This window comes from Lagenorhynchus albirostris, chromosome 1 (assembly GCF_949774975.1).
Source record: "Lagenorhynchus albirostris chromosome 1, mLagAlb1.1, whole genome shotgun sequence".
NCBI lineage: Eukaryota > Metazoa > Chordata > Mammalia > Artiodactyla > Delphinidae > Lagenorhynchus > Lagenorhynchus albirostris.
The window spans coordinates 184145241-184160474 of record NC_083095.1 but is presented as its reverse complement, the minus strand read 5'-3'; the positions used below and the strand labels follow the sequence as shown (position 1 = coordinate 184160474).

Below are 15234 nucleotides of genomic sequence, written 5' to 3'. Positions count from 1 at the left end.
TCTTCATTTCCGCTTGTCTGTCTGACCAGAAGTTAACACTGAGTCAACAAATCAGAAGCTGGGCTCTCACAGCTGGTCAGAGTTTTAACCCAGTTAGAGGATTTCACAGTGAAATTAAAACTCTATAAGTCTTCTCCTGCTTCTTAAACTGTCTGTGTGATCCAGTGGCTTTCTTTAAACATCCGTACCATATCCTGCTTTTCTCAGTGCAGAGAGCCAGAAAAAGCCTCATGAAGAGTCCTCTAGGAACTATCGTGTGAACAGACAGCTGTTTGGGGAGTGCAGCCGATCTGCTCTGTTCCCAGCTCATCACATTCAGACACGCTACACACCTCCGTGTTCACTGATGACTATATTAGATGCCACGTTCCCAGGGAAGGATCCACTCAGCCACCACTAGCTTATTCATTATTGATACACAGTTAAAGGGCATGGCTCGAATGAATGCAAGCATCTGAGAAAAGTCCTTATTCACGTACAGATCAAACTGAACATTTGTCATTTCCCTGGTGACCTCACATACTCTTTTGTGCCTTGGGACCTCAAAGTATGTAAGCAGAGTAGATACTTCCACTCTTTTATTTAGTTTAATTGTTGGCCTTAATCCACTTGTTCAGATTATTCGGACGTGTTTAAAATTATCCCTTGCTTCCCCTTAATATATTAAAACAGGAGGAGAGGGAAATTTCTTTTTAGGACCTACTGCATTCTAAGGATAAATGCAAACTGTTCTACTCTGATTCTTAATGACCCACTATTAACATAGTAGGAAACCCAGCTCATAAATGCAGTACCTCTTTTCACATCATTACTCCTAATGGAACTATTACCAGGATAATAGCTTGACCTTTAGCTATAGATTCACATAGCAAAAAACATGTTCTCCTTACCCGATACCTCTATCCACATAGCATATGGAGTGTTCTCAGATCAATACAATGACTGTCCTTTGGCCCTGTTCTCAGGACTCATCTGCGCATGTAACAGAAAGAATAGGATTTCGTCCTCTGTAGGTAGATTCTAGTTAAAAGTTTCTTTTAAGTTTGAGTGTAAGCCATGAACCAGAATGTCAATAATATGCCCGATGGAAATATCTGTTTGTAGAGGTATTTTTCGGAAAGCCCAATGCTTTGCAAGCAAAGGGAGACCCAGGAGGCAGAGATTTCCCTGGCTTCTTATGATTGAAACCAGATAACTTTTCTCTGCAAGGAGAAAATAATAACCAGAAATTGTCACCTTTTGAACGAGCGGCAGAACACTTGAGCTTAAAATGGTGAGAAAGATCCGCTTGGAAGCCACCTACACAGTGGGAGACCTTCCCTCTGTTTCTCCTGGACCTAGTCGTTGACACACGTGGTTGCCGGGAATCACTTTGATGTTGGCATAATCCAAATCTGTGTTGTTAATTTCGAATCTCTGCTTCCTAATGTGGGCTAATTTGAATGCATGCATTTCCCAATCTAAGAAGAGAGGGGTTGCTATGGAAATTAATTACATAAATAACATTACAAGGAAGGAGGGAGAGGTTTACCTGCTAAGACGGTGTATTCAATCATTTCTGTGGTATACATTTTCCTATAATCGAATAGGGTGCCAAATACAAATATTGTCTTTTGTTCGTTAAAACACGATTTCAAGAACTTTTCGGCAGCCCTCTGATTAAGAAGTGTCACTGTGGGCATTTGAATGTAATAAAACCTTGTTTCTTTAAATATATGCTATTAAGACTTCCTACTAATTCAGATAGGCCTTTCTCCCCCAATTAGCCTAAATATCTGAGCTATTGTATTTACTTCCATTAGAAACAAAAGTAGAAAATATGTTTACTCTTCAAATGTTTATGGCGTTCTTAGTCTAGGGCACTGCAGTAGGTGCTTTTAGGGAGAGAAAATAAAGACCCCCGAAGACCCCTGTCTATAATCTGGTACAGGAGATTCAGAAGCACCCCTACCCCGGGGATGCTGTCCCCTCTGCATCTCTCCCAGGTGGAGACTGCTTACTCGCGTGCCCCATGTATCGTAGATTGGGCAGCCTGGTTGATATTCTCCCTGGACCTTAACCCTCCCTCCTCCTTATCTCTCCTCCTCTTCTCAGTTGGGGCTAGGATGGAGCCTTTCCATCAGCACACCTCTGCATCTTCCTTCCCCTCACTCCCAGGTCCTGCTGCCATCTTGGATAACTTCACCATCCACATGAGAGATCCCGTGACCCCCTAGCTAGAGTGTCCAGACCTCGTCCTCACTGGCTTTCATCTCCACTACACTTCAACCCCACACCGTTGACCACACGTCCTGCTCGCTGCCAACATTTGACGCTCCACCATTATATTCTCAGTTGCCCCTTTTCCCCGGCATCTCCTTGCCAACCCCACTGATATATCCATTCCCTGATCTCCATAGATTTGCCCGAGTCTAAGCCATTTTCTGGCTTCACGTGCTTCCCAGATATGGGTGGAAAGGAAGGGTGGGTGAAGAAAGCTGTAATTTCATCCCAGGGGGCATCTTCACCACCACCTTCAATGCTTTATATCCTGTCCTTCTGCCAAACCTGTCCGGCGAACTCCTAACCCTACACCAGCCCTCCCATCGGGTGTCTCCACCCCAGACGAGGAGCTGCCAGGTGCCCTGGAGAAAACACCCGCCCTATGGTCGCTGCCGCCACAAGCACGCAGCCCCGCTCCTACTCGGCATCCTGCGCTCTCGTCTGCTGCCTTCCTGTTCCTGTTCTCCTCTGGGCACTTCCAGACGTTCCCGCACTCTCCACGCCCTTCACCACTGAGTTCATTGAGGCGTCAGGAGCGATGAGGACCCACCTTGATCCCTTCTAAGTCCACCCCTGTCTTCCCCTCCTCTGGGTTCAGAGGAGGAAGCTTTCCTCCTGGTCCCGGTCGAGGGTAACCCCCCATCCCTCTCCCGAATGCCGACCCTCCCCCAGTTCCTCTGGTACATGGTTCCTTAGACTGTCCCCCCATCCTCCCTGGATCCCCACTGGCCGCCTCCCCCATCCCCATCCTTCCTCCCCCGCCCCTTCCTCCCCCCAAGCCCACCGCCAGGCCTGGCGTTTGGAGACTGTCATCTGTGGCCACCCTCCCCACGCCCTTGATGACGGCCTCCAGGGACTCTTTCCTCACCTCTTTCCTGGCCCTTCGTCTGCACTCGGGGCTGTGGGTCCCACCACTTGCGCCTGCAAGACCACGCTTCCGGCTCCTTCCTGGTCTCCCGTGCCTCAACCTCCCTTCAGACCCGGGGGTCCTCTCTGTGCTTGGCCAGTGCTCTGTTCACTCGAAAACTTCTCCCTGGTCACTGATTTTTCTCTTGTCGTTTTAATGACCACATATATGTTTGTGCCCCTCGAACCTGCATCTTCCTCCAGGACCCCTTCCCTGAACCAAAGGCTTCTGTGTTGAAATACCCGCCAGCTGTCCCCATGTGAGGACTCCGCAAACACCCCGAACTCAACGTGTTCCAAGCTACACCTGATGCATCTCGCAGCTCCCCTCACACACCTTCCTCCTGTATTCACCGGGTCATGGGATTCTCCAGCACTGCTAGTTCCTGATCTGTTCCCCGTCACCCCTTCATCTTCGCTAGCGCTGGCCCCGATTCCCGCGATGGTGTCGATTCCTGAAAGGCATCCCGTGCTCCCACCCCCTCACGTCCACCCGCCCCTTTCTGCCCTGCATCTCTTCCTGCACAACTGGATTGTTGACGTTTGTACACTCGGCCCCTCGGATCCACAGGCTGTGCACCTGTAGGTATAACCAGCTGCCGATCAAAAGTATTTGAAAAAGAATTCCAGGAAGTTCCCAAAAGCGACACTTCTATTTGCCAAGTGCAGGCACCTACTGACATAGCATCGACGTGGTATTAGGTATAATAAGTCATCCAGAAATGATTCAAAGTATACAGGAGGATGTGCATGGGTTGTATGCATATAATACACATTGTATATACGGAACTCGAGCATCCATGGATTTTGGTACCATGGGGGTCCTGGGGCCCATGCCCCACAGAGACCAGGGGACGACTGTTGATGACTTTTTTCCCTTCTTCCATATTACTATTTCCTTAGGATACATTTCTAGGAATAGGATTACCAGTCCCAAGGAAGAACAGTTTCATGTCTCATTATATAGAACCATCTTATTTCCCAAAAGGGTTTTGCCAATTTATGCCAACAGTCATACTTGAATGCGTCAAATTCACAGAATTTTATCCATCTTAAGTATTAGCGTAATTGTTTTTCTAATTTAGTAGGTATAAAGTGTTTTGCAACTTGGGGGCTTACAAATTATTTGAACATGTTTTGCTAAGTGTACTTTTTCCATTTATCGGTGGAGGCTTGAAGTTGCTCTTTCATTTGGGATGATCTCTTCCTATCGTGGTAGATTTAGTGCAACTAGCTCTGCTCATTCAAGTGAAATGTTTATTTTTTATTCAATAGAAACGTTACAGCTTTGTGTAGTTGAATCTGTCAACATTTTCCTCTGTCCTTTCTTTTTAAAAGAAACCTTCAAAATGTTAAAATTATCAATGTTTTCAATACCAAGGAGGCAGTGCAACGTGACCGCATAGCAGGCCTTGACCTTGAGGGGAGCAGGTTGAAAAGTGCTCAGGAACAATGTGTGAAGTAGAAATGGCAACCCCAGCGCTGCGTGCACCATCACACGCTGTGCGGCTTTACTGAGATAACTGTCATAGCACGTGACTCCAGTTTCCTTTGTGCTTATTAGGGAGCTCTTTCCTAGGAGCTGCTAGTACAAGATGCAAGAGGTTGACTCAAAGTAGGATTGGAACTTTCACTAACACCCAACTGCACTGCCTCTATTTTGAGTGCCAATCGACTTAGCAGGAATCACCACGAGACCATCATCTTTTTGCGTAATTTTCCATTTGATTTTGAGTTAGCAGAAAAGTGAAATATGTTGATACACTTGCAGAATTCTGTCATGGGGCCAATGGACCCCTAGGAAGCATTTTCTGCTCTGCCCGTAAGACACATACACATGGACGTGGAGCCATTAGAAAGAGTAGTTTCCATAGAACTACTTAGTATCTGTAACCAGTTTCATTTGGAAGCACAGGACATGGTATGTAGGATGGACCCTGCCAAGCTCCATCTTCACCAAAGGAACGCCATATGGATTTTGAGAATATCCACTGCAGAACTAACATCTTTTAGAAGTACACTCTTTTTTTTTTTTCCTTCTTGGGGTTATATTCCTTTTTCAGATCTGCATATTTTCTTTGTTAAAATATTTAACAATATTTCACATTTTCTTTCAGTCTTCACAGAAAAATACTGCACTGCTAATCACGTGGATAAACTTCCTGGCCCAAGAGACTGGGTTCAGATTCTACAGGATCAAATCAAACTGGCCAGAAGAAGGTTAAAAAGAGGCTCAGGTATGAATCAGCTGCAAGAAAATAATCGCAGAAGTGCTTTGTCGAATTTTTAGATGATACAAAGTACAGTTCTTTGCTCTCGGCTACTTCATTGTCTTTTGTCTTTTAAAGGAGAAGCTTTATATAATGTGCTTTGGTTTTGTATCTGAAAAGCTTAGTCAAATGATTTTGAAATTCACCTTAAGATTAAACAGTGAAAATTACGTCAGGCCATTTACTTTAAATAGTACAAATGAAAAAGATTGCTAATCTCGCTGGTGGTCTTATGTATGAAATGAGGTCTCTCTTTTGTGATTTGTTTCTACTGCCTATTGATTTTTATTTGTTTGGACCTCCATGACCTCATAAAAAGTACTAGTTGCTTAAGGTTAAAAAAAAAAAGAAGATTCTGTGGAAATATATTTAATTGCATGGAAAGGTGTTCTTACTGTACTAAGTGAATAAAATAAATTATAAATTAAAACACACAAACACACACACACACACACACAATAATCATCTTACCAGAAAGACCATGTAAAATAGAAAGAGATTTTTAAGTCAGATATTTACTTTTTTCTTTTTTTTCCTTCAATCTGGGCTTGGTGGTTCTGGGATCATTCTTCCAGGAAAGGTGAACACCAGTTGAATTATGACTATTTAGAGATGGTCATTTGAAATCTCGTTCTCCCCAAAGTGACGGTGGGACAATTTACCAATGAAGAATCCTTTTGAGGTCAGTTTTCTGCCATTATGTAGGAATAATCACCCCTAGGAGGCCACAAGCCTCTAGATATTATTTTTAAAAAACGAAACAAAAAACAACCGATCAAACCTCAGGCCCCCTGGCCTGCTAAGAGCCTTCTGTGCTTCTGTGGCTGTGGTGTGAGAGTTTGGGAGACAGGTTTTAGATGCTTGAATGTCACACTCTGGGGGTTCAAAGAACAGCAGTACAAACTTGTGAGACTGTCTGTAACACAGCCTCTTACTTGAACTTTCACTGTGAGTAGGAGTAACCATGACCAAGCCTGCGGAAGAGCCCAGCCACCAGCCCCGGGGAGGAGAGCTCCGGGCTCAGGCTGGGAGTGCTCTTGACTCAACAAGACACAGAGCACTGAGGGACCGAGTGGTTTTTCCGGGTGAAAAACCTTACAGTTCTATAAAAGTAGCTAGCAAGATGCTACACTATCCAGCTATAACTGGATGAGGTTTTTTTTATTAAAAATCTTCCCTCCCTCCTTTTTTAACCTTTTGACTTCTTTTACACTTAACTGATGCTCTTTTTATAAAGAGCAATGGACTACTAAGATTTTTCATTGGTAACCAAATGGATTATTGCATTAGGTAACAAGTCACATCAGAGTCAGTAGATCTGGTTTCCAAGGCTCACGTCCGCTCTTCACCAGCTCTGGACCTTGGACAAGTCACTCCATACTTCTCATCTCGGGTCCCCATCACGAACTGGACATAGACGTACAGCCTGTCTACGTACAGAGCTGTCCTGAGGCTCCAGACGCGGGTTGTACATGAACGTCTTTATCAGTGAAGCTAGCGTACCTCTCGGAAGATGTCTTTGCGCGCAGCCATGCTTGGCGGCATGGAGGTCACTGAGGCAGCCACACGTCGTGTCCTCGGTCAGGGGACCAGCCAGCCTGCTGTGCTGGGGCAGCCGCTTTGCTCCTGTTGTCCCGGCATGATTATCAGTGATGCCCCTTTCACTCTCAAAGGCTTTCAGTCTTGGGCAGTAAATCATGTGCTTATCCTCCCCCTGGGTCTCCCAGTTTTCACTGCTGTCTTCTGCACCCCCAAATCATCGCAAATCAACACAGCGTGGTGCAGTGGAGAGAACAGGTCTGCTTTCCTGGCTCTGATCTGCCATTTACAATTTCCTGGGAACCTGGACTAATTACTCAACTTCTCTGAGCCTTGGTTTCTCCATTTATATAACGAGGCTGATACCTACCTCCGGGTGTTTTCAGAGTTAAAATTAGATAATGTAAGTATTGCCACCGATAGACAGCTGACATGTAATAATGCTCAAGAAATGCCCACGACCTTATCGTCCTTCCCTTTGCTAACCAAAACCAAAACAAAGCAAACAAAGTTCCTTTCTCCTCTGACACTGTTGGTCAGATTTCTTCCAAAAGGGCCTTCATTCCCTAAGTCTGCCTCCCCACCCAGTTCACTTTAGAATCCAGGGCATTTTGCCCCTGACCTCACTCCTCTACGTACACGTGAACCTTTGCTGCGTTTGCATCCTCCGGATCATCAGATTTCACTTGTTTATATTAACACTCAGACTTGACCTCCATACTGATTGTTACCCTTTCAAATCACATCCTTCTTGAAACTGTCTTCCTCCAGGCTCTGTGATTTCATTCTCTTTGTTTCTCCTCCAATTTCCCTGTCAGTGCCTTGGGTCTCCTTCCCCACCTCTTTCTCCTCTGCCTGTCTCCTAAACCCGGGTCCTGGTTTCCATCTTTGGTGCTTCTTCTCGTTCTCGTTGTGCGTCCTCCCACATGACTTGCACTGTCCCATCATCGGGGGCTCCCCAGTGTGCAGCTCCAGGCTCGGCCACGTCCTGGGACCCGAGCCTCCACTCCCTGAGCCTCTGCTAATGAGGTCCGGTAATGCCCCGCCCCAGATTAAATACTTCTGGCTTCCTGTCCGCCCAGATAAAAACCCTTCTACATACCCCCCAGCACAGCGACAGTCCTTCACCTCCTGCCATTGCCCGGTGCGCCCCTGGGCCACACCAGACCCTGCCCCGCCCCACCCCGTCTGAAATCGGCGGGCCTCCCACACCCAGGCTTCCCCTCCGCCTGGAAGCACGCAGCATCTCAGAGGCGGCCTCGGCACTTTGATCTTCTGCCACCTGAATAGTGACAGGGACACACCCGTTTCCTCCACGAAATCCTCAGGAGCAGAGGCTGCATGTTTCTGTCCGAAGCATTGAGAACACTGTGTGACACAGTGTGGACACGCCAGGATGTTTGTTGAATGGACCAGCGAATGGGAATGAAGGGACAGCTGTCCACAGCAAAAAGGTATCAGTTCATCGCGGTCACGTGAGATCTTGGAGAATATTCCAGCAGTTTCTGACTGGAGGTTCAGAGGCTTCCTCATCCCCCATCCCCAGAACCCGCGGGGTGGCCACGTGCTGGGTACGCCACTCACCTGGCCATCCCTGGGTACCCCGTCCTTCGTCCTCAGGCCCTTTCTCTCACTTCTCTGTCCCCGTCCTCTGAGGCCTCTTCACTCCTGATCGCCTCTTCTCCCAGCTCCCCCAAAGGTTCAGAGTCTCGGGTCAAGGCGCCCAGACCTCACTCTGGGTGGCTTCACTGAGAAACACCTGGGAAGATCACCCTCCTGCTGGCGGCTCTCTTATCTCTTCTTAGGCTAAAGGTCCCCTGCCTCTGCCTGGAGACACCTCACAAAGGCCCCTTTGTGACTCTGCCCCTTAGATTTCAGGCTCCAGGGAAAGCACTTTTTGCAATTGACAGGTGTTATAAAAGACAGCACCCCGCGAGTAACCCCTCATTAAGCAAGCACTGGTGTCCTGCTGGGTGCGTCTCTCCTCAGCTTTACTTTCAAGTATAAGCTGAGCGGTGTCCTTGCTAGTTAAGTATTAAGTTGGTTTTATGTTGCCTAGGTTCTGCGTTGGCAACCCTGATGGTTCTGAGTATGTGAGAACTTGTACCTACCTGTTGCTTTTCAGAGCAAGTTGTCAAACCCAAAAAACAAAGACACTAAATACAGTATCAGAGAGATCTAAGATTTGTCATAGTGAAGAGACTGAAATGTAATACTCAGTCCAAAGGAAAGGCAAAGGGTCAGAGTGGCCAGGATCCATCCACCAGCTGCCCTGTGGTCCCCGCGCCTTGGCCCCAGCTGTGCCACCAGCTTCTAGCAAATCTGCACTTGCTTCCTCTACCTAGGACCTCTTCCTGCATCACAGGGGCTGGCGGCAGGACGTGGGAAATGCTTGGAGCTCCTTGGGAGCTTGAGGGAAAAGGACGGCATAAATTCAGGATCCGGATGTTACTGGTTGAGGAGCTTTGGAGACAACCCAGAGGAAGCAGGAAGAGGGCTTGGTGTCCCAGAACCTGTGCCTCTAGCTGAGGAGAGTGAATAACAGTCTCTAAAGGAGCTGAAAAGTTTCCATTTGAAGAGTCACCTTTTTTTTTTTTTTTTTTTTTTTTGCGCTATGTGGGCCTCTCACTGTTGTGGCCTCTCCCGTTGCGGAGCACAGGCTCCGGACGGATGCGCAGGCTCAGCGGCCATGGCTCACGCGCCCAGCCGCTCCGCGGCATGCGGGATCCTCCCAGACCGGGGCACGAACCCGTGTCCCCTGCATTGGCAGGTGGACTCTCAACCACTGCGCCACCAGGGAAGCCCTGAAGAGTCACCTTTGAAGGTGGAAGACATACACGTAGGGAGCGGAGTGTTGGGCGTATACTGAGTATATTGGAGAAGACTGTTCTCAGAGACACAGGAGCAGCTCTGCTGCCAGAGGCCACGTGACTAGAAGAGCAAGTTCTGTTGCAATGTTGTTCCCCTTCTGTATGTATTTTATACATAAACACACCTTTTTCTTTTCTGTTGTCAGATGCTGAGACCAGTTATTATCATAAGTTCTGGTCTCCACTCCCTTCCCCACAGCATACACATGCACACAGTGGGGACCTTCCTCCACGTTCCTGTCTCTCTTTCCCCCAAATAGACTGGCCAGTGAGCGCGTTTCTTAACCATCTCAGGGTTTGGATCAGTAATTCGTGTGCCTGTGGGTACAGAATGGGGTGCAGTCCCCCCCCCCCGCCTCCTGTGGAGCATCTCGCCCGCTCAGATGATCGCATACCCTGTTCTGGAGTCGTCCTCTCATTTGATCGAGGATGCTTCCACTCTGACACTGGGTTTAGATTCTCTGCCTAGAGAGTTGTGGTTGGCACCTTGGCAGGTTTCCCCAGCCTGTCTAGCAGGTTCCATTAGCGTCTGAGAAGGGGAGGGTGGCTGAAGGGCAAAGCTAACCCTGACACAGACCACACAGGAGCAAGATGACAGCACACCCACGGTGACCTGCCAAATAGGCTTCGTCTCCCAATTGTGTCAAATCCTGTCCCACCTCTTTCTCCCCAAGCGGCACAGAAGTGGGATCCCCGCAAACCGGAACTGGAGCCGCACGCGTTACTGTCGTCATGCGGATGAAAACTGAGGGGCCGGGGTCAGTGCTATTGCTTGCTCTTTTTTGGTCTCCTTTTCGGTCTAAATGACAATACGGCGTCTCATGGATATTCCACAGCTTCAGTCTTATTCATCATATCTGGCTCACTTCCTGGAATAAGGTACAGACTCTACCTGGGCAAGTAATCAATTCGCTGCTAAAGGCAGCCGGCGAAGCCTCCAGAAAAAGGAAGTGCCTGTCACAGGTCTGAAAGGTTGTTCTGCGGATCCAAATAGAGATTCATTTGGGGCTCTCACCACATGTAATACATTTTTTTTCGATAACTGAAATGATTCCTTTTCTGGTGTGGATTTTTATCATTTTCATTAGATTATTTCCTCAGTGCAAAAATCGCAATTTTTTAATTTGTGTTGGATCTAAGAGTAAAGCTGTCACTGCTATTAAAATTTTATTGGACTTGCTTCATCTTTCCCGAATTTCACAACTTGCCCGTCACCAGAGAAGAAAGATTGTGAGCTTGTTGTTACAGACAGATGTTAGAATCACATTTAAGTTAACAGTCATGTTCTTAATCCACAACACTTGGCCCTGTTTGTGCAGCGGGCAGCTACTCATTTATACATAATCCTTTACAGATTTGGGGTTGTGTATGTTTGGTTCTTAGTAAAGCACATAATTGCACAGGCCTGTTTTTTTTTAAAGTGAGGAGAGCTGAATTACAAAGGGAAGATCAACTTACACCCAGAACTGATTTTTGTCATCACTAAGTGAAAAGCTGCTTTTCATGGAAGGTAGAGAAAGTTACTAAAGTGTCAAATGAACTAAAGCTTGAAGTTTTACAATTGCAGCTTATAGTGATGCCTGTGATTTATATTTGGACTATACATAGGGAGCGAAGAGGTGAAGCCCGGGCATTAACCTGAGTCAAACCCTTGGTACGTCTTAACGTCTGTTTGTCTCCGTTGCCTCATTTCTTAAAATGGGCATAAGATAGACCTGCCTTGTAGGGGTTGCCAAGGGTCAGCTGACACAATGCATATAATAACTGCTCAGGAGGTGGTATTCAGTAAATGGTGATGCCTATCATAGCTTTTATTATTATTATTACTGAAGAATCTTTTAAATCTTCTGGTTCCTTTAGCCGAGATGCCTAGTCCAACTTTTTTTTCTCCAATGAATCACATCCTGGGATTGACGATAAATCCAGTATTGCATGTCCCGTGCATAACTGTTCTAAAGAATTTTATTTTATGTACTATATGTATCAGAATAGTGTACACTGCCATGTGATGTAAAAAAGAAAAATCGTCGGAAATAATGCAGCCAGCTAGCTAAGTGTTACACCAACTAAAACAATAAATAAACCTTGAACAGTGAAAATAAATAAATAAATCCCAATGAAAGAACTACGGTGTACTTCATCTTCCTATTCAAGTTCACTTAAGCCAATCAGAAGAGAATAGTATCTTCTAAATATAAAAATAACGTTTGTTATTTTTTAAATATATAAGAAAAATGTAAAAACTCAAAGAACAAAATTTTAAATACCCATAAGCTTTTCATCCAGAGAGAAACACTTAACATTTTAGTATATCCTGTGTTTTGTCCATAAACCTATTTATAGAATTCTAACCTTACCATTTATCCCATCACTTGACTGGAATGCTTTATGCAGTATTAAACATTCATCTACAACATAATTTTTAGTGGTTGCCGCTTTGTTTTGAATTTTATTTTTTTTATACAGCAGGTTCTAATTAGTTATCTATTTTATGCATACTAGTGTATATATGTCAATCCCAATCTCCCAATTCATACCATTTGTTCTCTACATCTGTGTCTCTATTTCTGCCTTGCAAACCGGTTCATCTGTACAATTTTTCTAGATCCCACCTATATGCGTTAATATGCGATATGTTTTCCTCTTTCTGACTTACTTCACTCTGTATGACAGTCTCTAGGTCCATCCATGTCTCTACAAATAACCCAATTTCATTCCTTTTTATGCTGAGTAATATTCCATTGTATATATGTACCACATCTTCTTTATCCATTCGTCTGTCAAGGGGCATTTAGGTTGCTTCCGTGACCTGGCCATTGTAAATAGTGCTGCAGTGAACACTGGGGTGCATGTGTCTTTTTGAATTATGGTTTTCTCAGGGTGTTTGCCCAGGAGTGGGATTGCTGGATCATGGCTGCTGCGTCTCTCCAGCCAAAACTTGTCTTGACTACTCTGTCTCGGTGTTTTTGTGGTGGATTTAGCAGGTGAGGGTCTTTCACCGCGGCCGTCGTGTGGCAATCTGAGGGCAGGATGGTGGAGGGGTGAACCAGGGGAAATCTCTGAACGTCTCCATCCACCTCTGAACCCTGATTGCGTTTAAAGCCATGGCAGTCAAAACAAGAACACACCATTAGTTTGCTTCCCAGCAACTCAGCATTACAACGTGTTACACGGGGCAGCCCTCACCTGACTGGCCTCACGGACACATGTGCAGGAAACTTCCAAGGGGGCGGCAGCCCTGGGACAGAGGGAGCAGGGCCAGAATTATCCCAGCAGCCGTGGAATGTTCTGGCCTGTCCACACAGCACGTTGGGGAAACTGACAAGCCCAACACTTATCAGGAAACGTACGGGCACCTTCCTTTTTGTACTTGCTGGAAGGTTTTCTGTGACGGAAGGATCTACCTTTGGAAAACTCTTCAGGAGATTGAAATATATCAGAGATGAGCAAAGTTTTGCATTTTAAAGCACAGAAGGGACAAATCATTTGAAGAAATGCTTACTCCTTCTGATTTTATTCATGACTCAATTAATGCCGATTTCAGATTGAATTTCCAGTCATCTCCAAAGAAAGCTTCGTTCCCAAGCTGTCCTAAGCCTGCCCCACTAGAATGGCTCTGAGGATGACAAGTAAAATTCTACCATAGGAATTCCCTGACCTCCATGCCTTCGACGATCCTGTTTAAACAATTCACGCCAGATTCTGGGTGGATACTTAAGCCTGTATAAATAAGCGAAAATGAACTGAAATCATCAATGACTGATAGAATAAGGTTCCTAAGATATAAAAAATGTTAATAGGGGAAAATGGATTTTATATCATCATTTTAAAAATATTTAAATCATGGTGCTAAAATCTCTAATGTGAACTGGCTGAAGCTGAGAAGGGAAAAGAAAGGTGAAAACTATTATGTGCGCTGGAGCTTTTAAATTGTATTACCTTATTCGGCAGAATGAATGAGCTCCCTGAAACTAATGACATTTGTGTTTCATGTTTGTAACCAGCAGAGGCAGCTGACGGTGATGAACGGCTGGACTGCGTTTCTCTACCCCCAACAGGTAAAGCACATTTCCATTTTCATCACCTGCTGGAAAATACAGCCCGTGAGAATATTTGCATTGAAAATGTTTTTAACATCAGAGAGGCAGATGCTTGAGCAAACTGCTTCTGTAAGAGGCCCAACCCCTAGTAATCAGAGGAGCTCAATGCCCTGCATTCAGAGAGATTTTGCACATTGAATATGAAAAGCTACCGTTTTTTCACAGTCTGTTTCATCCGCCTGATAACCTCAGAACAGCAAGTCCTAAGAACTTAGTGTCACAACGTTTTGCCTCCCCAAGCCCTGGGACATTAAAAAAAATATTTTAACATGAAATGACATTTCTGTTTAGATCAGGGATCATCCATTTTATGATGAAATTCACATGCGCTCTGGCCTCACTCACCTCCCTCGCAAAAACCTTTGCGAGGCAGTGTCATTGCGCTTCCTATCATGGGCACCCGATGAATACCGTGTTTTAAGTGACGGATTGAATGTACCCAATCCATCTAGCCTGGGTGGCACATTCCTCACGCTGTAACCCGATCAGCTGAATACACCATCTCACTGCCACACCTGCTGCAGGGTTAAGCCATAGACTTAATTCCGACTTCTTATTTGACTCTCAAGTAATCCTTCCGACCCCGGGCTCCTCCCTCTGCGTCGGTTCTCACCCGAGAGCCCGAGGGACAGGTGTCTGATCAGTGAGCCATGTGACCAACCCTCAGTTGGTCTCAAGACTCTTTATTCACTTCCCTCAAAATACCTGAAGGTTCTCTAACAACCAAACCCAGACACACCGCCCACCCCCGCAAAAAAAAACCCCTGTAAATGAAAAAGCTCAACTCAGTGTTTTCTCTCCATTTGGAGTGGTAAGTTTTAAGTTAGGTCCAGCAAGTATGAGAGGAGTCGTTAGTCTGTGTAGGAACTCGGCGAGGCCCGTGTTCACAGACAGCACTTACCCTGAGTTCACGGTATAGCAGAAACGTACGTTAGCGAACTTCAGAGCAGCCAGAAAACTCGGACACGCAAATAATACGGTGCTTTCTCTGTCACTGAGTAGCTAAGCAACAGATCGATGGACAAATAATGAAATGACTGCAGAGGGCAAGAGCAACCGGCTTCTATCACGTTCTCACTGTATATAGTCATAGAAATTACAGAAAGGGGAGTTCTTGTTTGGCTATGTTTCCACACTTAAGAATCAAGAGAACTGAAATGCATGATCTCTATTGTTCCTTCCCAACCTGTGCTCCTCTGAGTATCAGGACAACTCCTATCAGCCTTGTTCTGACCACCCACTCCAGGTAGAGGCATGAAGCACTGCTACTAATGAGGAAACTGTGCC

General features: G+C 45.8%; 1 protein-coding gene across 12 annotated transcripts in view; it reads left to right on the top strand.

The window, feature by feature from the left end:
* Positions 1 to 15234, top strand: part of BEND7 (BEN domain containing 7) — an 89869-nt gene that overhangs the window by 58786 nt on the left and 15849 nt on the right. For 11 of the 12 annotated variants that reach the window (XM_060162104.1, XM_060162095.1, XM_060162125.1 and 8 more), the window contains 2 exons: positions 5286 to 5405; positions 13852 to 13905. In XM_060162104.1, the coding sequence (XP_060018087.1) occupies positions 5286 to 5405; positions 13852 to 13905 (174 nt within the window). The remainder of the gene's footprint in view (positions 1 to 5285; positions 5406 to 13851; positions 13906 to 15234) is intronic. The other variant, XM_060162046.1, reaches the window with a different exon arrangement.